The 24,814-nt window shown below is 39.2% G+C and overlaps 1 protein-coding gene across 1 annotated transcript; it reads right to left on the minus strand.

Moving 5' to 3' along the window:
* LOC145484401 (serine/threonine-protein kinase Nek9-like) lies at positions 1–24,768 on the minus strand. The gene is made up of 31 exons (XM_081463020.1): positions 24,432–24,768; positions 21,839–22,016; positions 21,320–21,372; positions 21,030–21,100; positions 20,510–20,618; positions 19,699–19,748; positions 19,285–19,366; positions 18,549–18,653; positions 18,117–18,181; positions 17,839–17,889; positions 17,262–17,316; positions 16,825–16,899; positions 14,461–14,523; positions 13,771–13,915; positions 13,041–13,202; positions 12,003–12,041; positions 11,470–11,516; positions 10,472–10,630; positions 9,996–10,054; positions 9,389–9,441; positions 8,973–9,134; positions 8,608–8,784; positions 8,347–8,415; positions 7,177–7,376; positions 6,648–6,788; positions 5,990–6,060; positions 5,355–5,401; positions 5,159–5,214; positions 4,967–5,020; positions 4,447–4,548; positions 1–3,177 (listed from the first exon to the last, which is right to left on the minus strand). Exons 1-31 carry the CDS (start codon positions 24,540–24,542, stop codon positions 3,112–3,114), a joined length of 2,877 nt encoding a protein of 958 aa, XP_081319146.1. The 5' UTR covers positions 24,543–24,768; the 3' UTR covers positions 1–3,111.
* Positions 24,769–24,814: the final 46 nt, after the last annotated feature.

Genomic DNA, 24,814 nt, shown 5'->3' on the forward strand with positions numbered 1-24,814 from the left:
TTTTACGGCAGGAAATGTTGAGTTTCCGGCTAAAACTCACTTTGCAGCTGCTGCTAGTTAGCTCGAAAAAGTATAGTAAATGGAACTGAATTAGTTGACGAACAATTTAGTAGTCATATAGAGCCTTTTAATGGCTTTCAGTTAAAATTCTTAGATTTCAAATAAGTTAAGTTTCCCATTTCTCCATTCCAGTTGTTCAAGTAATAGTTTCTCTTTACTCATTCAATACAGATTCTCGCAATTAGGTGATGAGAATGAACCGGTCGTATCAATGTACTTCGGAGATGTTCGTCATATGCACTTTCCTGATGATCCGCGAAATTCTCCGCAAGTAGAGGTAGCTGTACTGTAAAGCTAAGAGAATTGATATTTTGAGAGTTAGGTTATTTTCATCATTGATTGCCACACAGATGCTTGGCTTCGTTTAGTGGTGGTTACCTAGTAGTAAATCAAGACAATACAAGGCTCGTTAATTCTTTTACAGGCTTTTACCCTTGACTTGCTTGTGGCTTTTTTCACGACTGACGGTATCACAAGCCGGCCCTTTTAAACTAGTAATACATATTGATGAGTTTGGATAGAGTCACGAACTAGAAATTTTAGACATGCATGGTGTTATCTTTCTTTCCACTGTTTTTTTCCTGCTAATTAAATTTTCGTAGTTAGGTAGGCTGATTCTACGAAGACGGAGATACTCGTCAAAAAAATACTTTACAAGATTATGGCGGTCACCAAAGCAAGGAAATCTGGATGAATCGAGAAGGGCGATATAATACAAGCTTTGTTTCACGTTTGTTCGGTAGTTCCCGAGGACCGGAGATCTTACCGCAGGAAACATTAATAGCAAAATTAATACCCTAAGGGCACAGATCTCTCCAATTGTGGACATCACGTGCATGACCTTCGCATCGTGTCCTTTCCACGCCGTTTCTAGTCGTGAAGCGCGTGCAACAAAGACAAGTGAGAATGACAGGCCATTTAAATATATTTTTTAAGTTTAAAGCTCTTTTCTTACAGTTAATTATTAAAGAAATTCAATAGTTACAAGTGAATGTTCCCGACTTTCCCTAGGAAGAGAACGAGAAATTCAGAAAGAGGCTTGATTTAAAGGAGTCATAGCACGATTTGTTCGTCTTGAAAAATGTAGCCTAAGTCTTTCAAGCAGGTAATTCACATTCCGCGTAATCTTTTCCATCCTTTACCATCCTCGCTTGTTCTCTGGTTCAAATTACCACTGTGGTATTTTTCAGCCTTAGTAAACTGTGATTTCGAAGTTTCCACAAATTGAAAGCGATGTTTTCGTGGCAAAACTTCGTAACATAGCCCTTTTAAATACGCCTCAACGACTGATTAATCCTACAGAATGTACCTCACAACCGAGTGCGAGAAGTCTGCGTCTAACGCAAGATTCCTTTACACCCGCCTTTTAAATATATTTAGCACCATCTCCGCAAAGGATAGACAGCATAAATATTAGACTTATTAAATTTTAATAGAACTGCTAAATAAATACATCCACTGAACCCTTTTAATCTACCAGACACTGATAGCCTGAACTGCCAGTCACCTCACGCCATCAGCCTACTACGATTATCAACTGAGTAAGACGAGAGCTTTGACGGAGTTTTGGTGACCAAGTTTTGGATTCAAAATTATCGTGTTGCCACAGGCAACCTTCCTCGCTTCTAATGGTACCAATACCGTCGCGTGCAATTTCGTGCTCTTTGCTGCCAATTACGTCAAAGGCCGAAGTCGCAACTAGAAACGGAGCTAGTTGCCCGTGACAACAAAACAAGTTGAATCTTAAAACCCGGTCACCAAACTTTCGTCGCACCTTACTCAACTGATAATCGTAGTAATTACCGTCTCTCGCCCGGAGATTAGGCCGAGGGCGGGGGAGATGACTGGCATTTGAGGCCAAGACACTGACCACCCCGTAATAAATACAACATTGACCCAGTGTGCAGTAAATACGTAGGGTCATGAGTTTTGAACCATGACATTAACGATAAATAAATTACATGACGCTTCCGTCTATGCACTGTCCCATTATCTTCAAATATTAGTTCATTCTGTAACAAATAAAATATTCCCTTACTCCAATCCTTTCCCTCCCTATACCCAATGTAAACTATCTAAAAAAATTAACAATAATGAATTTAAAACCGACTAATTATTGATAAAATACTATCATAATAACATCTCTTTGCTAATGGCAATATTTTCAGAGGAAAGAAATGCCACATACAAGCAAATTGTCAAAGAAATTGACATAAAGGCTTCATTTCCGCGTTTCAACATTGAGTTTCTAATTCGTGACAATATCTCTGAAAAGTCACACAAGTCTAGTCACAAAACTCTTGCCAACAATTCTAACCAATTAGGAGCAATGACGGCGTATTTTTAACCAATCAGGTTCAGCATTTTGAACCAATCGTGATAAGGCGCACGCGGCATTTCCCGTGCTTGTCGCTAGTTTTATTTCGAGTTCCAATTGATTCATATTGGAGTTATGGTCTGGCTCGGTCACGCAATTGTCACGCTCTAGAATGACGCGTGACAGAATCGCCTTCTAACGTAGCATGACCTAGCTTCAAAGAATAAATGTTATGATACAACATAAAGTGACAGAAAACGCCTGAAATACGTGATCTAACTTGACTGGAAAGCCTTAAATAGAGTGAGGTAACATGAAGTGACAGACAAGCACGTGACCTATCGTGACAGAAACGTCTATTGAAACGTCTACAATAGAGTGAGCAACCATGACGTGACAGACAAACACGTGACCTAACGTGACAGAAAAGCCTAAAATAGATTGGCTACCATAAGATAATCGCGTTGGGGGACCTAAGGCCCACTTAGTACCCACGGACTAAATAATGCCCAATCTGACCGGGACATATAATTTCCCCATATTTTATTTACCTCGGGGAAATAAATAAGTCACTGCTATTATGTAATGCAAGCTATGGTCCACGATTTAGGAGGCCAAAAGCTGCATCCCTTTAAACAGCGTCCTGGATAGCCTTCTACCGCCAGGGAAAACGTACATCCATCAATACAACTTCGGTGACTTTGAAGGAAATAACCTTGATATCCACTGGCATGTCAGACCTCCCACGTATCGTCAGATGAATCTGTCGAGCTGTGACCTGGGCCGACTCGATCCATATCCTAGTGATGTAATGAGAGACACGAATGTTTCAATCGTTCATCGTTCACGACCCATACCTTTCATTCTGACTACACGAACACGAGACATTCAGTGTGAAAAGTTTATTGAGTATGCGTGCGTTAGTCAGGTCTGATGCAAACGTATCTTAATACCAAACTCTGCATCCTCACAAATTACAACTATTGGTTCTACGCCCCTCCGGGGGGGGGGGTACTCCCTGAAAAATTGGGTGGTGGTGTGCGACCCGCTTCCCAAAACCCTTACCCAGTTTATAACCAAAATCTGCGACATTCCCTACCCTATTTATGACCTGACCAAAAATTCGAAACCCTACTTATGACCTGACCCTTAAATCAAAGCCCTGTTCCAGACTTGCGTTATACTTAGTTTCCTAGTTCAGACCAATGTTAAATTACCGTAAACATAATTTGTGAAGGGTTTCCGTTGATTTTCTTTTCGATAATGATGATAAAGTAGCTTCTTCTTAACAACTTACCCATATCAAGGCTAGAGTGCAAAAATCATACCCTATTTATGACCAAAATGGCCAAAATCAGCTAAAATCGATACCCTATTTATGACCAAAACGGCTGAAAAATCATACCCTTTGGGGTCGCACATACCTATATAGCCCATATAAGGGAGTAAATCCCTTCCCCCCCCCCCCCCCGAGGTTCTAAGAGACACAATAAACCACTAAAAAATCACCCTTTTAGACGTGGCCAAGAATATACATGTGGAAACGTATTCCTCATCTAATGCAGGTCATGCAGTCGCACGAGACCCCACGGAAGGGCACAGAATAAATAAACCACAACACTTTGACAATCTCCTGTCAAATGCTTCAATAAGCCGTAAGCAGCCCATGACACCCGCGAGCTTCTCATTCGTACCGTTAGAATATCAATTTCAAACTAATTCATTGTCACTCAACCGTCAGAAATTACATATTCTAACAGAGAATACGATAACTGAACAACGTTTAAGTTCATTCCAACCACAGGGATTGATAGACCAAAAGCTGTGCGTAATAAATTCCATACTGCAGCATGGAATTCCTGCTGTTACCGCCTAACACTTAGTGTTAATTTGCTTCTCGTATCGTTCATAGTTGAACTCAAGCACGTTTACAAAAACAGTTACTGCAGGCTAAAGATCAATGTAAATTGCTTTTGTACATAATTTGAGTACTAACTAGAATTAAATATTTCTTAGTATGGTTTCGCTATGAAGGCAAACGTAAATGTGTTTCTTAGAACAGATCATACCTTGCTGTTGATGGCGCCCAAAGAAGAAGCCTTTTGACAATCCTTGTGCCATGAATCGATTAACTCCCAGAACTTCCTCTGGTTTGCAACAAAAGTAACGTTCTGGGGAAGAAGACAAGAAACGAACCGTTTACAAGCGGAGCGCATTTCCGATGACGACTGAAACTGATTGTGCGGTTGTTTTGATTTTTTCTTCGTGAACTCTTACATTAGTTTACAAAACTGGTGCAAGTGTTGCAACTGGAGCAACCAATCATAACAAAGAAGCGATCTTCGCACCCAGTCAGATACAGACTGATGGGGGGCCATCGTCTACTTGTCACAGCCTCCCGCGGACTATTGATCAGAACGGGAAGCTAGGACCAAGGAATCCTGGCCCATGGAAGTTATAATACTAAAATGACAATCACATTCCACGTAAAAATCTATACATCTTGGTTATTCTTGAGGCAAGCCTGTCGAGACCTCATTACTTGAATGTTCCCCCAACTATGTCCCCAAAGCATTTTCAAAAACCTACCTCTTGTTGTAAGATCTTCATTTTAGCATTTTGCTGTGACAACTTTCCTCGAAGCTAGATAGCAAATGAAAATTGAATGAGAGAAACCAGCATTATTGGTAGCTTATGTTACTTTCCTAGATTTCAAAATTCCCAGTTCCTTTTTCGAACACCCCGTCTCATCTGGCAAACAATCCAAAGACTTGCAATTACCTTGGTATTCTCCTGCTCCAACTGTAATAGACGGGCCTTCATTTCCTCTACATTGCCTAAAAGGACAACGACACTATGTTTATTTACGTTCCAATTTGCAAAACAACGACAACAAACACAACAATGCTAATTTTGAGAGTCCATCGTTATTTTGGTTCTTTGTGAACTTAAAATATTCAACAGGCAATGTTTTTACCTGGCTCCAGATCGCATTGGACCGCTACAGATGTCGTGGATATTTCCCTGAAATGTCAGAAAAAAAAGAAAAGAAGTCAAAGGCAAGGAAGCCGATTAAAAAACCAACGTGATACTCTAAAGTACCCTATCGTATCAACCGATCGACATTCCGTTTGCTTAAAATGTTATGATAGTTACCAAATTTTACCAACTAGGTTAAGGTCGATTACCAGCCGCTGTTCGGGAAAGTAGAAATCGATATTATTGAAGTATCCAAGAGGAACGGAGAGGAATGTAGACCGGAATCGAGAGAGCGGCGGAAATCGAACCTAAGCCATGGTGGGACCACTTTCAAATCCTCGCCTGAATTACTATGCAGTAACGATCATGGGATAACTCCTAACTCACGGTCAGCAAATAAATTCGATTCTCATTAACGGTATCTAATCATTTTTGCAGTAATAGATGGGAGGATTAAGGGCCTGTTTATGACCCTCTTGGAAGGATTACCCTTCTAGAAGGGTCAAAATGTAGCCCTCTTTTACTTCCTCTTGGTGATTAGCTTTTTAATTCTTATAACTGCATTTCTGACATTGTATTGATATAGTGAGGGCAAAATGATTGTTTTAACAATTAAGTAATTAAATTACTTACTTGTTGTTAAGAGAAGGTGTTGGAGGCTTCGCCTGGCCATGTATAGGAATATACTCCGCCTCACGAAGCTCCTAATACGAAAGCATTGACAATTTGAAATATCAAGCTTGGAAATTTTTGTCTCGAGCGGGGAAGCAGCTGGGCTTAATTACCAGCCGCTGTTCGGGAAAGTAGTTCGCGCTCTTCTTGCGGAGCTAGAGAGGGCCCAGGTAAATCAAGTCTAGAAAGCCGCGAAAACAGTTTGATTAAGACCGCCAGTTTCGGAAGAGATGTTACTAAGAAACATGGCGACATTTAAGCTTTTGGAGCGTTCATGCACTTTAAAAAATTCAAAAACAATTCTACAAACACGGTACTTGCCCAGAAGAATGATTCTGAAGCGAAGAACGTTTTGAGAATATGTTCTTAACTTAATTAAAGGTAATTCTACTGACATAAAAGTGAACACCCAGGCGGAAAACAAGGCATCATCGAGCTGAATTCTGATCATCAAATATCCTTTATCAACCTCGAAAGAATTTTTTTAATTTTTGGTGCGAGAAAAAACAACAGCTCTCTCCTGAAGAAATTCTTTGCCAACGCGCACGTCAAAATACCTATTTTTGTGTCCAACTATCATAATTAAGGAGAGCGGATTTACTACAAACCAAACACATACATTTTTCAACCATGCTGGCACATTGCTCTCTGAACTGGAAAGAGAACGACCATAACTGGACGCGCTAGCCTGGGACGGGCTTCTGTTGGAATCGTGTGAGCCACTCGACTCAATGGAAATGTACTCCGCTTGGTCAAGTTCCTGTGGGGGAAGGAGAGAAAGGGATGTTTAGAAGAAAGAAGTATTCAAATTGTCAAGTACCAGCAATAGGTTACAGAAACTCTAGAAAATGTTGAAACATTTTCTCAATGTCCATGCGTCGAAAGGCCTTACTTCGTTGATGGTGGACCTTGAAAAATAAAGCCTATATATTCAGGTTCCCATTTCGTCATCGATCTCAATTTCAATCTTAAACATTGCTGATTCTTCTTAGTTAGTTATTTTTCTATCTTGGCAACCCATTATTTTGATACTTTCATCTATCTGAAGGTAACTTTACACGTTACAAAAACAACTTCATATGAAGAAGGCGAGAAATGGGTGCTTCAAAAATTCCCTTTTAAAAGTACAAAAATAAAAGCACACTTACGTCTTGAAGCCAAGCTGGTGGCAAGCTACTCTCTTCCAGACTCCTGGGGTCAGAGCCAGACCCTGGTGCCCGGGGCGAGCGACCAACACCAGAGTCCTTCGTATCACCAAACGGATCATTTGGATTGGCAGGTCCACTGTCGTGATTGAGGTTCAGTCTCATCGGCTCGGAGAACACAGAGTCCGCACCATTATCGCCCGCTGTAGAAGACAAAATATTGGTTTTATCATCTGCTCAGTCGTTCTTTTTCTACTGGAATCTTCTAAGCAAACGTCTTTAAATGAAATATTTGTAGAAATAATAAAAACGAAACCCACTGTTTAAGTTGTTGATTGACTTTGAATTTTTGTTTGTTTTCCAAACACTCAGCCAATTAAAAAGGGGGCAATAACACAGGCATTTTAACAGCACGAGGCTACTTTCTCCGCCAAGGACCTCTTCATATGAGCCCGGTAACCGGGCTGGCTCGGTTACCGGGACGAATTTTGTTGTCTGTTCATATGGGAAATTTCAGCCCGGTCTACCGGGATAAAATCCAAGAAACACAACCAAAATGGTAGAACATAAACTTGTATCGTTCGCGGCTCTCGCAGCTTTGTGGACTCTTGTAACTTTACCAATAAAGCTAATTCGCCTACTCCTGAAGTGGAAATACATACAAGGCAAAAATTATGTCATTCTAGCCGCTATGTTGCGAAAGCGAAGTTATTTCGTCTAAAAAGTTGCGTCCCGGTTACCCGGGCTGGAGTGTTCATATGGGAAAATTTTCATCCCGGTTACCGAGATCTCGGTAACCGGGCCAGCCTGGCTTCTCATATGAACACATCGAGATTTTTATGAAGGAAAGAGTGGCCAGGCGAGATCCCGGAAACCGAGCCAGCCCGGTTGACCGGGCTCATATGAAGAGGCCCTAATACTCTGTCCACACTACGCCGGGGGGAATTTGAAAACGCAACACTCACCAGTCATTAAGGATTTGTGGTTGCGGAAAACTCAGTCAGAGAAACCACATGATTATCGAGATGTCACCGTTCCCGAAAAGCTTCGTTTTCAAAATGTTTTCTGTCCACACTTAAACCCCTTTCTACCTTAAACTCCTTACGAAACCGACTTTGTCAGACAGACTAAAGATTGTACTAAAAACGACAAGGTACTGAACACTGCACTTACATGACTGAGACTCAAGCGACCGTCCAGATGACCCGCCACGTTTAACAGTTCGGGAACTAAGAACACGCTCTGTGAAAAAAAAAAAAAAACAACGAAGGATGAGTTAATTTTGATGTGTTATCTTTATTCCAAATATTTAGCAATTATTGCACGAGGTTGACCAAAATGTCGTGATTTGTCAGTGGCGAGGAAAAATTGTACGACCAAAGAAAGCGTCTTGTTAAATTTTAAGTTTGAAACAGTTCAAATATTTTCAGTTACCTGCCACTATTAGAGAGTTCCAGTGTCTACAAGCCACACACGACAACACGTGGAGGGCGCCGAAAATAGGTCGCGGGACAGCCGTGCACGGGATTCCACCCTTAGCCCGGGCGAGGCTGTCAGTCAATACGCCAAGCCGACCATTGTCACCCCTTCCCCAAGAGTAGATCTGATTGTCTGTGGAAAAGAAGATGTAAAACATACATGTATTGGAAGATTACACATCACAAAGAAAATTTAACCACTAAAAAAAACCGAGAAGAAAAAAAGAGGTACAAAGCTGAGAAAGGTTTAGTTCCCGATAAGATACAAAGGTGTTTTATTTTGCGTAGTCAGATATCATGTAAAGGATGGAGGGTTCATACCTGCAGTGGCCACCACAGTGAAGTCATCTCCGCACGCCGCTTGCACAATTCGTTTGCCGACCATTTCCCCACCAATGACACAAGGTCCCGTTCGGGATTTGAAGTCTCCTACCCCCAGCTGACCGAATTTGTTGGATCCCACTGTTATTAGGCGCCCATATGCTGCGAAAAAGTCAAATAAAATAGTTGAAATTACAGCATTGTGATTAAAGGCTTTGAATTTTCCCGCGCAATTAACAACCAATCAGGGACATCACTAAGGATTTTTTCAGATTGAACGTCTCTTGAGCGGGGAAAGAATCGAGAGCGCAGCAGGAAAGGCCTCAGTTCTGTAAGTCAATTTTACACCATTTTGGTTGTAAAGCTTAATTAAAAGTATCATTAAACCCTAGTTCAAACTCAGCTTTGACACTTACCATCTATTACAGCTGAGTGCGATCTACCAGCGGATACAGACGCGATACTGTATCTGAAAAACACAAAACACCCATACATGAAAGGGAGACAAAAAAAAAAAAAAAAAAAAAAAATGAAAAGAAAAGAAAAACGCAAGGCAACCATATTGCTTAATTCAATTACAGAAAGAAAATTGACCTTCTCCCAAAGGAAATTATTAAGCCCAGGTCAAACGTCAAACTTAACATGAGACGAACTAAATTGCAACTTGAGTCCATACATACGGGTAAAGCTTGACTGTTGGGTCAAACGCCGAACTTAATCCGAACTTAGATGGACCAACACGTTTCATCCGTCTGCTCCAGTCAAACGTCGAACTTACCATGAACTTAATCCGCTCAGTTTAGTTCGTCTCGTGCGAAGTTCCACGTTTGACCTGGGCCTTTAATACCAGCATTCAAACACAGATCGAATAGCAACTATTTGCTGATGATCAACCCATTCTTAATCGCCCTTTTCCCCACCCTCCTTGAGGAAGAGATGGCTCACGTGATGGGTAAAGGACCCTATAAGGACTACTCGTTCCATGAGGCTAAGAAGTTGAAAGAGAAGTCAATGTGTACTCACTTGTTAAGCGGCATCACAGGTTTGGGAAGAGTGACGTACGGAAAATGGCCTGTGGTAGACTAAGAGTAAAACAGAAAGTAATATTACAGACTGAAGAGCAATGTTCATGTAAGTCAGATTAACATGTTAAAGGAGCTCAGTCCCGGTTTGCGCATATTGAAAAGTTTAGCCTCAATTTTTCAAATTCTTCGTTTGTAATCCGTGTTAATCTTCTCCATCCTTAGCCATCCTTGTTCCTTTATGGTTTATCATTATGTCTTTGGTGTTTTTCTATCTTATTAAACTGTTATTTTCAGGTTTCCTTCAATTTAAAGGTAATTTTGTATGTGGCCAAAATAACTCAAAATACCGTGACTGAACCCTTTAAAAACTGGCTCAAAGAGTAGTTACTCAACATCAAAATGAAAGAAAACCAAAACCAAAAAAGAGGAATCGATCCCAAAATGAACGTCGAACAAATTCAGTCATCAGCATACCTTAACTTGTCTTTTCCTCAGTGACTGGGGTGTGTCAATTCCTAGTTGATTTTCATCGTTGTTGCCAAAACCCATCAGTCGTCCAGTTGATGTCAGCAAGAAGGTGAAGTCAGAACCACAGCAAACTGATACCACCTTACACTGCAATGGAACATCAACCTGGAACAGAACCAATCATTTTGGTCACTGTTGTACACGTAGCCTATTTCAACTCGCGGATAGTTTCCGTTGATACATAGCTCGGGAGATTTCCTTATTCAATGAGAGCCATTTTATCGCCAGTATCAAAAAATCGCTTTATGAAGAGGCCAATCACACACGACTACACAGATCCTAGTAGTTCGTTGGGGGTCTCGAACAAGAAATTGTGCACTAATTCGCTGACGGAATTTACACGGAAATTTCTGTCTGTAACGCTGGCTACTATACTATACATGCTGCAAAGATATGAAACGCAAAACAAAACTTTCCGGTATGGCGGCTGCGATATAGCCGAAGCAAGTATGCCGGTCCACGCATGGGATCATATTCAAGGGAGCGTGATACTGGAAGGTTTTTAGGAGACTAACTTTCATGAAGGCGTATTTTCAGAAGTTAATGGTATTTTACAAAGACACTGTTATCCGCAGATTACTAGTGGATTAAACAGAAGATCTGGACATGCTTCAGAGTATGGTGCTCTATATTGCAAATACCATTAGCCTGCGAGCAGGCTGCTCTTCGCGGGAAAAATGACGGAGGAGAGAGAGGCGAAATCCGCAAAGAACCTGAGTTCGTAACGAACCTGCTCGCAGGCTAAAACTACCACGGCCTCCACAGCTCCTTGGAGGACGTTCCCTAAGTCACACAATATCCCGTCCACCGATCGACACGTTATAACTGCCAATCTTGAACCTTGCAGCTTGGAAAAAACGTTTCGGTAAAATAGCTAGATTGTAGGTTGACAGCGTCAGTATCACCACAAAACGACATCAGCGTAGTGAGGTGCAAACTCTTACCTTCTGAGGGGCAGCACAATCGTCTTCATTTCCCAGGCCCAAACGACCTAAAAAGACAAAATACTGTCCAAAATGCACTTCTACTCAATAACACAAGAAAATTCTATTTACGGTTTCAAGTAATATATCAAACACGAAAGACCGTGTTTGACCACATTTCCAACAACCCAGAAGAGAGTTGAAAATACGACGTGTAACGGAGTATTTTTGACGAATTTCGAGGTGTTTGGAAATGTGGTCAAACACTCTCTTGAGTGTTTGATATATCTCCTCAATCGAGTGTAAAACTGAGGAGAAAACGGAGAATTAAACTCGTAAAAATCTATGCAATTAAGGTCAGATATCCAAACACTCTCACGGTCATGATTTACTTTGATTAAACTTGATGAATTATTAATGAGTTTGAAAAAGACTACTGAAAAATCATACACTGCAATGAAAATGATTTTTAAAAACAGCTTCTTCTTTTTCAAAACATCCTGTTGGAAACAGAAAGCTGAACAAATTCCAAAATTACATATCAGCAGGCTTACCATACTCTCCACAGCCCCAAGAATACACTTCCATTGAAACTGTATGAAGAAAGAGAAAAAGAACTGAGGTTTAGACGAACAGACAGCAAAGTGTGAAGCATTATATGCACGTCTAGGTTTTCCTTAGTAAAGTTTTCACGTCAAGACCTATTTGGTCACAGTGAAACATATAATAATGTTCTCCGTTGAAAAGCAGAACATCTAGCAATTTACGAGACTAGTCTAGACATGAAACAAGCGACGTGCTGTGACTACACCATCGGTTCACCCCAAAACGTTTCGCACTGAAGCGGTAGTGTTCCTGCGAAAAGGATAACTTAACTTGAATGGAAACCATGAGCTTACAAAACTAATGCAAGGGCAGATGGATTTGCTTTGCAGAAGAACAAGGCCCCGTTTGGGGAAGCTACTTTTAGCCAGCGTCCATACTACGCCAGAGAAATCTGAAAACGCAGTTTTATTTCTACGGTTGTGACTGGCGTCCACACTGATCCGTCACGAAAACAGAGCTTTTCGAAACCGCTCTTCAAACCGAAAGAATTTGAAAACGCCGACTTTGCGTTTTCGTGAGTACGGAAAACATTTTGAAAACGGAGCTTTCCGGAAACGATGGCGTCGCGAGAATCATGTGATTTCCCTGACCGAGGTTTCCTCAAACACAAATCCAAAATTCTCTCGACCAATTAGGAACGGTAACGAAACCAGTCGTGAATAGGATTTGTGGATTGCTACGTGCGCGGTTTTAATAGTAAGCCCTGATTGGCTTGTTGCACTATTCGACTACGTTGTGGTAAGTCAGATAGAGCGATTTTCAGTTGAGCATCGTAAAACCAAAACCAAACCAATAACTTACCAATTAGACTACTCAGCCAATCTCAAACCGTAGGAAAACAAAACCAAAACCAAAGTAATTGCCTGATTACTTTCGAGTATCAATTGTAAACCGCTCTATGGTCAGCTTTCTTCAGCTGCAGACACCTGAAATAACTCTAGTCTAAACGAAGCCGTTAAAACGAAACAGCAGGAAGCTAAACCAACCTGTAAGAGCCACAATATGGCACTCTCCACACGCTACTTGTGACACAGGGTTTTCAGCAAAGAATTCCACTCTGTAAGGCGTGGTAACTTCCTCGTCCAACTCATTGTTACAACCAATGCAACCCCAGTAGTCTGACCCAAATGTGTACAAGACACCTTCCTCTGGTCGAAAATAAAGATATATCAACATCGAAATTATCTACACCACCTTAGATATTTATATTTCCTATATTTTCCGGCTCGGAGAATTAGGTGTTGGATGAAGACTTTACTTCTGGCTTGTGGATTTGATCCGCCTCTATCATCCAGTCTCGGTCAGAGACGCCATTTGGATGTAATTTATAAGACACGAGAGACCAAGTTTCAACACATTTCCAAACACTGAGAAGATTTGTTGATGGACGAATTTACACTAGAGCCAGATTATTCGATGCTGAATTTGTTTCAGGCGACGAGTTATCCTTCTGAGACGATTTATTCGTCTGAGACGGAAAAACGGTCTACACCATGACGCGACTGCCTCAACAACAACAGTTTATTTCTACTACTGTAAAACCACTGTAAACAACTAAAAGAATATGTGACACAAGCTATGATTGGCAAATCTGCGGAAAGGAATGCAGATCGGGTTAAAGCAACTGTAAGTGGGGAGAAGCGTTGCGTGACGAACGCAAATAACGGCTTCGAAGGGGAAAGAAGAACAAAAAGTCATCTCATGTGGAATTTCTACCTGTAACACATGCGGTAAACTCATCTCCACAGGCCACTTGTTTTATGGCGATTCCATGCATTGCCTCAACTGGTTTAGGAATGCGATAAGCTGCAGTGTCACCATGTCCCAGCTGACCCACCATCTGTTTACCACCATGAGCATTCTGGAAAAATCAAACAAATAATATAAACTTCAGAATGTACAGTACCAGCTCTAGGGAATACACTCAGAGGACTCTTTGAACAAGAAGCACTTTGAACTCAACCACACAATACCTGGAAGTTGAATCACGTTTTCGGCTAATGCCAGAGAGCTTAATCAAACCACGAAGGCGATGGCAACGAGAACGCCACCAAACAAAAGGTATAATAAGTAGAACAATGGCTGTGCAAGTGCGCTATAAATCTTTGTTCATTTCTCTGCCGTCCTCTGGAAAATAACAACGTGAAATGACTAAGTTCCGCGTATTTTGTAGAATGAGAACGACGGCCGCTAATTTTTCGTATTTTCGTTTGGAATTGAACACTGGCGTTATATATTTAGCTTGAGCAAGTTCTGAGGCCAATAGGTTCACAATCGCGAAATTCAAAGGTAAAAGTAAATCCATTTTTTTAGTAGGCGTCGTCCTCTGGGTCACCCTTCTCATTGCTTAAGCTATCTACTAACATCCTGTACAGTGTCTGAAATAAAAGTTTACTTTGTACTTACAGCCCAAGTAAAGAGTTCATTTTCTACAGTGACAACAGCAAAATGGGACTGACCAACAGCAAGCTGAAATTACAAGAACGACATCATTACAGGGTGAAAAGCAGTACTGTGCGAGTACGTTCAGAGTATTATTGAATGGCTGAGAAGATGCAAAACTCGTAAGAGATGCGGCTAGAAACATCTGAAAGTGCTGTTCCCACTGAATGCACAGTAAATTCAACCAAACCTGCATGAGAAACTAAAGATGGTCCTTCTTAAAGTGCACCTAACCCCAAAAATTTTTTTTCGCTAGAACGAATCTACTTATTATTTGAAATAGTTCTGCGAAAAAAAATTTGGATTCCGTTAAATCCTCGATTTTCTGTGCCACGACGAAATCTCGAAAATAGCTCCAAAACACCGCCATTTTGTTTCACGACCGAGTTTGAGGAGAATGGGTCCAGCGGCTCTTGTGACGTCTACCCAGGAAGGTTGGATATCTCATTTCCTCTCATTTCCTTCAGGATGGTGCAATACACATTCGAAAAGTGCGCAGAAACGCCTTCCAGAGGCGCTATCGGCTGTTGCAGCAATATTCCAGATTTAAAGAAAGATATACTGTACAATTTACTGACAATGATCGGCTAATGGTGCAATAAAGACGTAAACGATGGTTGATTTTGTCGAACCGAAACAAGCGAACTGAATCTGTGAGAACCATTGAAGAACTCTCACTGGAATTTGTTCCGCAGACTTTCGAACGCTATTTTCATAAATTTTCTGCTTAAAGCTAACCAGCAATTTGTAGAAATACCACCGACAACCTATATCTTCCAATCCCGCAGTATTTATAACATAACCGGCAACGTTGTGTGATCCGGTCATGATCAAGAAGCGTTATACTGATATGTAAATAGATCGCAACTGTACGCCGCTAACCAACACTTATTTCTCTTTCGATTTAGATGAAAGTCGAAGATTAATCCTCTAGAATTACATGATAACAAAATTGTTAGACTCACAGAGTTTTTCGAAGGTTTGGAAATCAGCAGTGTGACAAAGATTCTGTGCAATAGCGTCGAAAATATGACCGCGTAACATTATCTGCGGACCGCTTAGGGAACACACCCTTTCCGCTTATCCGACGAATTTCACTGCAAACTTTGAGAACAATTTACATTGGTTATTTGGAGTTACGACTTAAAACGTGTGACAATGTGAAATCGGTAATTGCATGAAATGTTTCCTTCCGCCTTGCTTCCCGCAGCTTCAAAAATACAGCTCCAAACAATACGATTTTCAATCGATCGAAGCCAATGTTTTGGAGGTCATCAAGTCTCGAAAACTGCAACACGTACGTCGCTCTTATAAACATGAAGCATTCAACTGAAAGTAAAACACAAACTGGATTTAACAGAACCTTGACAAAATACATTCTCGGTAAGGGGCTATAAACACGCGTGGGAATCTTATGTTTAGTTGACGAAATTACCATCCAAAGCAGTCCTTGAGTTTTCTTTCCTGCTGTTCGTTTGCCTGCTCCTCCACTTCGTATCTAGCTTTCCATTCCTAATATACAAGCAGCTCGTCCGCAAAGACGTCTTCCCCGTCGTCGCTTGAAATATTGTAAATTGCTCTCAAAGCTCTAAGCAGTGAGTTCAGAGTTGTCGAACGTGCTCGATCGAAGTTTATTTCGGAGCCTTCCGAATCGAAACTTAACTCTGACTCCAGTGACGAAAAAGAAATCATTCTGAGACAAAACTTGGACGTTTTAGTCCCAAAATACATCGGTACGATTAGTTTTGCATTCTATTTTCTCGAGCAAATACAGTGAGTTGACTGAGGCGCTATTGTGTTTGGTTCCTGGGTAGACGTCATCAGGTACCGCCGCCCCAGACTCCCTAAAACGCGGTCGTGAAACACTTAATCGCGACTTTGAAAGGGCATAGAAAATCGAGGATTCAACCAAATTCAAAAATTTCTTCGCCCAAATGCTTCAAATAAAGCCTAGATTTGTTTTAGCGAAAAAAAAATTTGGGGGTTAGGTGCACTTTAACGCACTTCATTTTGATTACAGTTAAAGAAAACTGAGACAACCAATCAGAGAAGCTACACAAAAGTCAGTTAGGCTGTGTCATCAGTATGGAAGTATTTGAGTTGAAATTATACATGTAGCCGGTAGTCTCTCGAAAATGGGAAGACTAAACATATGAAGGGATACGCAGAATCATAAAAAATACTCAGTTAGGCTTATTTTAACATGATGAAGGGCTAATGCATAAAACGTCTGCTTCACAACTGTTTCACCTAACTGACCCAGCTCAACACTTTCTTAAGAAACTTTAATGGTTTTGCACATGTAATTTCAACATATGTAATGAATACCTGTAAAGCAGAATGTCCTCCCTGGAACATGTCCACTTTATGTGGTGTTTGTTTACCACCTCCCCAGTAAAATACCTGTTATAAATTATGACAAACATAAGCAATGAAAAACCAGGGATGATGTAACTGAACAAGCAGTATTCTGCTGTATCATTGGACCACAATGCATCCAAAGGACTACTGTTACATATTCCTTTTTGGAAATAATCCTTGTTTATCATGCTAACTAGAGTTACAATATGGTGGTAGAGTACTACTACCTAATTGTTACAAATATACTCTTTGCCATGACGTATCACTAATTGATTTTATTAGTAAGAGAAGTGAATGACCTGTAAACATTGTTCACTGCTTTAAGTCTCAATATCGAGCTACCTAAAGGTCTACATTAACAATGGAAGGCCGGAATATTCATGATGTGAATGTTACATTCTCACCTCACTGGTTTTGGATGTAATCACAGGCACAACTTCAGTCAAGCCACTGGCAAGTCTGAAAAAAAGCATTTAACAACTTACAAAAGGCTTGAAAATAATAATCATCTTTATTTGCCCTAGGCAGTACTTATTTATAACACAAAGGCTAGTGGGGCTGAGCAAACGACTGACATAAATAATTCAAATTGAACATAACATTGTTATGAATCCCAACCGGACAGAGGGAAACCAGTTGGCTACTTACAAGTGTGCTGAGAATCATAACAAGCCTACTGTTAGTATTCAATGGGTGAAGAAAATTAAAATCACACCTGTGAGCCATTGTAACAAAGGCCCTCTTACAATTATTGTTGCCTTTCTCGTTTGTTTTCAATTCAGATCATGCACTGCTATGAAGGAACATGTTTCTCAATGTTTTGGTTTAGCTATGAAGCCCTCCTTTGGGTTCTGCACTAACTATGGACTGTATTTTACAAGTCGTTAAGAAATATTTACTAAGTTAGCTACATGTATCTCCAAAAATCTAGTTTTTACATAAACACACGACCCTTGTAAAATAAGTCTGCGTTACTCTAACCTGGCCCTCCTGGTTGTAGCATTCAATTCCCAAACTTTCTTTTCCATCTCTCTTTGAACATTGGAAAGAAAAGATACCTTAAAGAGTAAGTATTAAAAAGTGGAAAACTAGTGTCATAGAAGTACTTTTTTTCCTTCCAGCATAATTCTTTCAGTGTGGTTATATATAGTTCCATATACACTCAGTGACTTATTATAAGTACTGCAGGCTGTAATAATAAATTACACTTTTAATGTTAATTACCAAACTCAGTATTTTTCCAAAACGTAGTGACTTACCTTCCTAAATTGCTCAACAGCGGCATGGCCAGAACTGCATCAACTGTTGGCCTGTCATCTGGATTCTAGTATTAACATTGTTTTACCATTAACAACAATTTTATATTTGATTTTTCGGTAGTCTGATCTATATAGCACATGTTCATATATTAATCAAACATGAACCTAAGGCATTAAGTAAAATATAATGGCTCCCAATAAAATATCATATTGTTCTTACAAGGCAGTGGTCTGCTTTTGTGGAGTAAAAGATGTTGATCCTTTAAAAACTGAGACTGGTGTTCTCCAAAGTGTAATGATATGGGCCTCAATTTTTTGGTGCTTAGTTAGCTTACAGCTTCCACACGCATGTCAACAATATATCGTTAAATTACATGTCCACACTGGAGGCTTATTTACAACTTTATACTGGGTCAGACTTTTTTGTGTTACCTGTGACAACAGTATTGTTACCAGGCTGCTCATCTCACTTGTGTACTGTGGGCTGATATCTTCAAATTCTCCCTTTACTATATCAGAAACTAGTCTAAGAGGATTCTAAAGAATAGAGAGGTGGTCTCACTGTTTTGATCTACACAAGAATTATACAAGATCAGATTAAGTGATTTGTATGTGGGAAGAATCAATCAAGTCCAACAGATAATGTAGAATAACAGTATGTTATAAAGTAGCCAAGCAAAGCAAGTTAGAAAACTAGAGGGAGGGAGTTAGTTCCTATAATAGCCTATATGGGTAGGCTCCACCCAAAAGGGGTGCCTTTTTCAGGCTTCAGGTATATAAAAGGGTAGGGATTTCACAAGTTGAGGTATACAAAAGGAGACGGAACTCTGTCATGTAATTATTTAAAAGGGCCTTAAATTGAAGTGCTTTGAACAAATGCACCTTATGGTGGATCATTTTTAAAAGCACTACATAAAAATAACAAGAGGACACTCACTTTTCTGGCAAATTATTCATAATACATCGGCCAGTTATGAAAGTGTTTAAAACGGGTACATTTTTACTAAGACGTATACAAAAGGGATACCTTTTCAAATGGTATACAAAAGGGTAAGGGGTTGGGCTCATGGGTGGAGCCATATTAATCTGTGTTGAGTACACCCCCCCCCTGGAGGGGGGAGGGGTCAGAAACCATATGCACATGGAACTTAAGGTACATTTTACTTACAGTGGCATCAAACACTTTTCTTAAGGTGAGCATTTCGTACAAGACACATCCCATTGCCCACATGTCGCTCTTCTGGTTGTACCTATATGGAGTGGACATGTATTTCTTAAAAACCAGTGAGGGCTGTACCACAGCAGATTATCACACATGGATCAATTTGACATGAAACTGATAGTTACAGAAATGAAATGGTAAGATGACAAATGGAACAGAATGGAAATAAATAGATGGGCGTTGCCTTTTTTCAGGGTACGTACATGTACAACCTCAAACAGTACCCAGGTTACCTAGGGCTGCTGCTCAGCCTTGCTAATTCCTGCACGTGCAAGGTTCCGACAATTTACTAAACACTGGGTTTTAAGTGGATTGTAAAAAGTACTAAGAATAAGCAAACTACTTGCAGTATGAACCTACTTTTGTCCTTGAACTATTTCTGGTGACATGTAATATGGTGTTCCAACAACCTGATGAGGAGAAATATTCAATCAGTGACTATGTGTAGACAGTATAACTTCAATCTACATTTCTCTGGTCCTTCTATCTGGAACAATTTGGATGAAGAGATAAAAAGTTTATCTGCAAATTTATTTAAACAAACCTTGACTAAGCAATTTCTAAGTTCTTACCCTTAATGCTAGCTTACCGGTAGTATTTTTTCTTTAAGTTACTATCGCTCTTAATTAAACAATGCTCTGTCTATAACTGGTACTGTTAATACTTAAATTGTATATTTCTTTTTATATTTATATCTATCTATATTTTTTTCTCTTTCTATCTCTTCTTTTCTTTATTTTTCCTACAACTGATTTCAAGCGTAATAATTCTTGTAACTACTCAGCTTGTTTAGTTTTCACTATTTTGAGTAGTTTTTTTTCGCTTATTTAAGTTTAATGTATTCTTTTGCTGAATGATATTCTCTGTATTTAATGCAAAATAAAATGGTTGACATTGTTGTTGTTGTTGTTGTTGTTAGATGTACAGGTAGCACAAAGAGGGTGATCTAATATAAAATATGAGACTTAGAAAGAAAATTTCCTTCTTTTATTATTCTTCTGGTTCAATGTTGTTATGCTTGAATTACGTAGTGTACAAGTACTAATTAAGTAGTTCTCGACTGGCACTTTGAAATCTTATGTTTAGACTTGATTAATAATCAAAAGAGTATAAGAATGACACTATTTACAATGAACATCAGTCAGAGATTATACACTGTACATGTACTTACAGATTCTGCCATATATTCTCTTGAACCTTTCAACACAGTTGCAATACCAAAGTCTCCAAGCTTTACCAAGCCAGTTTTAGTCAAGAATATGTTTAGGGTTTTTATGTCTCTGAAAAGGGTTGACAAAAATGAGAGGCTTGCTGCAAAATGTAATTACTTTTATTAATAAGAGTAAATGCCTATGCTGCCAATGAGGGTTGGATGCCCAAGAGCCTGGCAGGGCTGGTACCACCGCCACAAATATGGGTCAGTACAACACCCCATAAGCTTGCCTACCAGTACCCCAACCATGAGCCCCACATGACAAACCCATCCTCAGCCTAAGCACCCATCACAATGATACTAACGTTCAGTGAAAAAATTACAAACAGAAGGGAAATAACTTTGAGAACTGACAAACTAACTAAAAAGATACTTTACTAAAGCTAAAAGGAGAGGGAGGGAAAAAAAAAGAAAAATGAAAGTCTTGAACACTACAAATGCTAAGCAGATTAAAACAATGACAAACAACATACAGTACCTGTGAACTATACCACACTCATGAATGTGACTCATACCAGAACATATTTGGAAAAAATACCAGATCACAATCTGCAAACAACAAAGATCAGCCATAGCGAGATACTTTTATTAATTCATCAATCTGTAACTTGAGAGTGATTTCGTGAAAAACACCATCTTTTATTAACAGTAGCCAAATAGAGGCAGTGTTGTGAAAGTTAAGGGCAAAACGCATTGCTATCTACCCAAAGTACCTCTCTGAGCATCATAAGACAACTTGGCAAGAAGAAAAATGATTATCATAAATACCTCTTCTGCAAATAGTTCTTTTTGACTGCATATCTTGTCATTGAGTGTTCCACCTGAAATTTAATATTAATATAACATAATTTTGTAAGGTTAGGAGGCAGGATGAGAAATATTCAGCCCTCTAAGCATTTAAGGGTGGCCCTCAACCTAAAACTGCCCTTGATTAGCCTAATCAAATTGAAAAGTGCTTCCCAGTTTTCTGGATTGTCCAATAAAAGGTCAGAGAATTAAGTAATACGTACAGTAACACAATACTGTAAGGTTTGACAATGTACATGTCATATGATGGATCAAAGAAATCTTCCAGAAAAACAAGATGCCTAAAAATCAGCATACAGATAATTTACTCATCTGTAACTTACTAAACTCTATGCAGAAAGAGGCCTGACCTGAAAATTCTCTTTCAATAGACTTGACAGAAAAATGGGTGTCAGTTTATTCTGTTACCTAGCCACTTTTGAATTGGTAATAAAACATTATTGCAAGCACTTAATCTTCAAGATTGTACTATAAACATACCATTGCAATATTCCATTTCAATCAGTAGTGATGTACCATCAATGTAATGATTAAAGTATGTCACAATATTGGTGTGATTCAACAAGGACAGGATATCAACTTCTTTCTCAGCATCGATTCTTTCCTTCTCACTTGCACGACTTAAGTTCACTTCCTTAACAACCACAAGGACATTGTCCTGAATGAAGTAGCAAAAAAATAATTTAAAAACAACTCATAACTGTTCTTAACATCAAATTAAAATCATTTCTTTTTATTTTAAAAATATTTAGTATGGATATTTGAAATATTTGTACATATTAAAAAATATATATTTATAAAAATTAAAAATATTTAGCATAAATATTTAAATATAGTACTTAAAAGTACTGTACATGTATTTTTAAAACAAGTAATAAGTTAGCAACAAGATTGATGTGCACTATATATACTGTTTTTTTGGAGCAGGGTAGCCACATGTAAAGTTTAAATTTCGGGGTTTTTCCTCATTAATCTCCATGTTGAGCCAGATTAACTTTTTCAAAGCATTAATTTAGTTTTCATAAGAGAACTTAATATTCTACTGACATTGATTTCATACATTCTGCTTTTCAATGATAGAAATGATCGAATTATTATATAATTTCATGTTTCTTTCTCGGCAACCTATTCTTGGTGCCAGGAAGCTTTATTGAGGGTTGGTGCTAGTTTTAATTTAAGAAAAGCAGTATTCATGTATACGTACATCGTCATTTGTTTCCAACTGATCACGGGCTGATTCATTTTAACTTGAGGAATTTGGATTTCTAGATGCTTAGTAACAGTAATTGGACTGAGTGGAGTACAATTCAGTGAGTAATTCGGCCTTGCGAAGTGCGAGGTCGATTTGAAATTACGAGCATGATTACATGTACTCCTTGAATTGTACGACACGAGGTCCAATTACTAATTAATCGTATCTATAACAAATTTCGCAATTAAAAATGTCTTTTGAGAACCTCGTTTGAGCAAAAACGTCTGTAACGTTTTTCATAAGCTTTGAAAACTGTAGAAAACATTGCGAAGGAAGCCATTAAAGCGCTCGTAATTGATGTGTGAATAACGTGGTATCCTGTTACGGGTATCCAATCTCAAAAAGTTGAAATTGGATACCTGTAATTGGACACTCACATGTTTGCGTGCTGATTATGCCACAAATAGGCACAGGGAGAACCAATCACGCTTGAGAATTTTGTTATAGATACGATTAATGTGACTATATAATTTGATTCTTTAAGGTTGAAAAGATCATTCAACTGGCCAATTACCCAAATTTTCATTTTGTTAACTTATTGCAAAATCTTATATTATTTGGACAAATGAAGGGGTGCGTGGAAAAAAGCCATAAGTGACTCTTGATCTCACATCAAATTCTCCTTTTTTGTACAAGGAAGCGATTTTTTTTTGGAAATTTGCTTGGAGAATCTTGTAATCCATCAGATACCACTTAGGGTCTTTCTCCATGCATCCCTTCAAATATTATCACATGCATGATTTTAGACCAAATTGCACTCCAAGTCAGTTCAATTATCATTATGAACTAAAGATTACATGCTTAATTTCTTCAGAGCAGTGTGATACAGATCTGCCATCTTGTTCTGCATGATCATTGCCAAATAAGAGTGACCTGATACAGTGGCCCATAACTTTAGAATGTGACTACAGTGGAACCTCGATATTACAAAGGGTGAAAGGACTGGCAAAATATGTGCGCTACAGCGAGGTTTTGTTGTATCAAGGTACTTTTCCTTACATTTTACTATTGCTAGGGTGAAGAGTATCATTTGTTATACCAAGGACTTTGTCATATAGAGGTTCGCTAAATCGAGGTTCCACTGTATTAATTTTATGATCTCCAAAATTGCGATAATTTTGAATTGCAGCTTTGTCATGCAACCAAACCCATTCATGGTACAGCTAAAATTATAAAAAATATTGTCCATTCAATTTTAGTTACTGTTTTCTGTGATTGATGAGCTTAAATTTGTCATGATTATGATTTATTTCATCCATCTGGCTGACAAAACATCAAAACTACAAGGGGAAATAAGACATGTTTCGGCCTTGAGAGGAAGCTTGGTATCTGTTGCACATTTTTAAATAAAAGTAAAATAATATTTTTGTGGCCGGACGATCGCGAACAAAAATTCTCTAAAATAGCATGCATGTTTTTCCATAAGGAATATTTTTTCTAGGAAGAAGTCAACTGAAATAAGAGGGTCAAACCACCATTTTGACAAATGTAGCTACAGCTGTGGTCATTATAAATGATTAACGACGAGAATTTTCAACCAGGGAATAACTTTTCCCGCAATCAAAAACAATTCCAAATTATCAATAATCTTAAACACCATTTCCATAATGATAATTTCAGCAGCAGTCGTAACTTGCTGAGAAATAAATTCAAGCTTATGGCAACCGAAACGTGATTTACATGTACAACAAATTGTTGGAGAGATTACTACAAAAAATCAAAATGGTAAAGCTTAGTTGACGTTTTCTAGGAGCCCACAACATCGTGTGCACCATATTCGATTTCTCGAGCAGCTGCCGTCAGCTTCAATGGATAACTCACCTCCGTTTTTCGATATAGCACCGCTTCACCAAAAGCTCCCCTTCCTAGAGTTCGAATCCTGGTATAAGGTTCTTCCGATGCTCTGCCATCGTTAAAAGAATCGTCCGCCATTATGTAAGCGGAAGGAACTCATTAATCAAGTTCTTGGCACAAAATTTAATTCCGAACGGGAGGGGACGCATTAGGAGTCATCTTCCTCGCGAAATTCCCGCGCGCACTCTCGTGCTCAAAGATATCCACGAAACGGTCAGTTTGAGAACTGATCGATCATTTTAAAAAGTGTTTGTTATACGAATGCTATCAAACAACAAAGGAATAATTCTTTTGCGTACTTGTACTACTGCAAGCCCGCAGGCCAAAGCCAATTGGGTGTAAACATGAGC

Source organism: Orbicella franksi, chromosome 4, assembly GCF_964199315.1.
Source record: "Orbicella franksi chromosome 4, jaOrbFran1.1, whole genome shotgun sequence".
Lineage (NCBI taxonomy): Eukaryota > Metazoa > Cnidaria > Anthozoa > Scleractinia > Merulinidae > Orbicella > Orbicella franksi.

Excerpts from the sequence above, each read along its gene's own strand:
- LOC145484401 (XM_081463020.1), bottom strand. The coding sequence starts at position 24,542 with ATGGCGGACGATTCTTTTAACGATGGCAGAGCATCGGAAGAACCTTAT. Across the intron at positions 18,654-19,284 it reads GAAAAGTGTTTGATGCCACT|AATCCTCTTAGACTAGTTTC; the intron begins GTAAGTAAAATG and ends TCTATTCTTTAG. Across the intron at positions 8,416-8,607 it reads GAACTCTCTAATAGTGGCAG|AGCGTGTTCTTAGTTCCCGA; the intron begins GTAACTGAAAAT and ends TTTTTTTCACAG.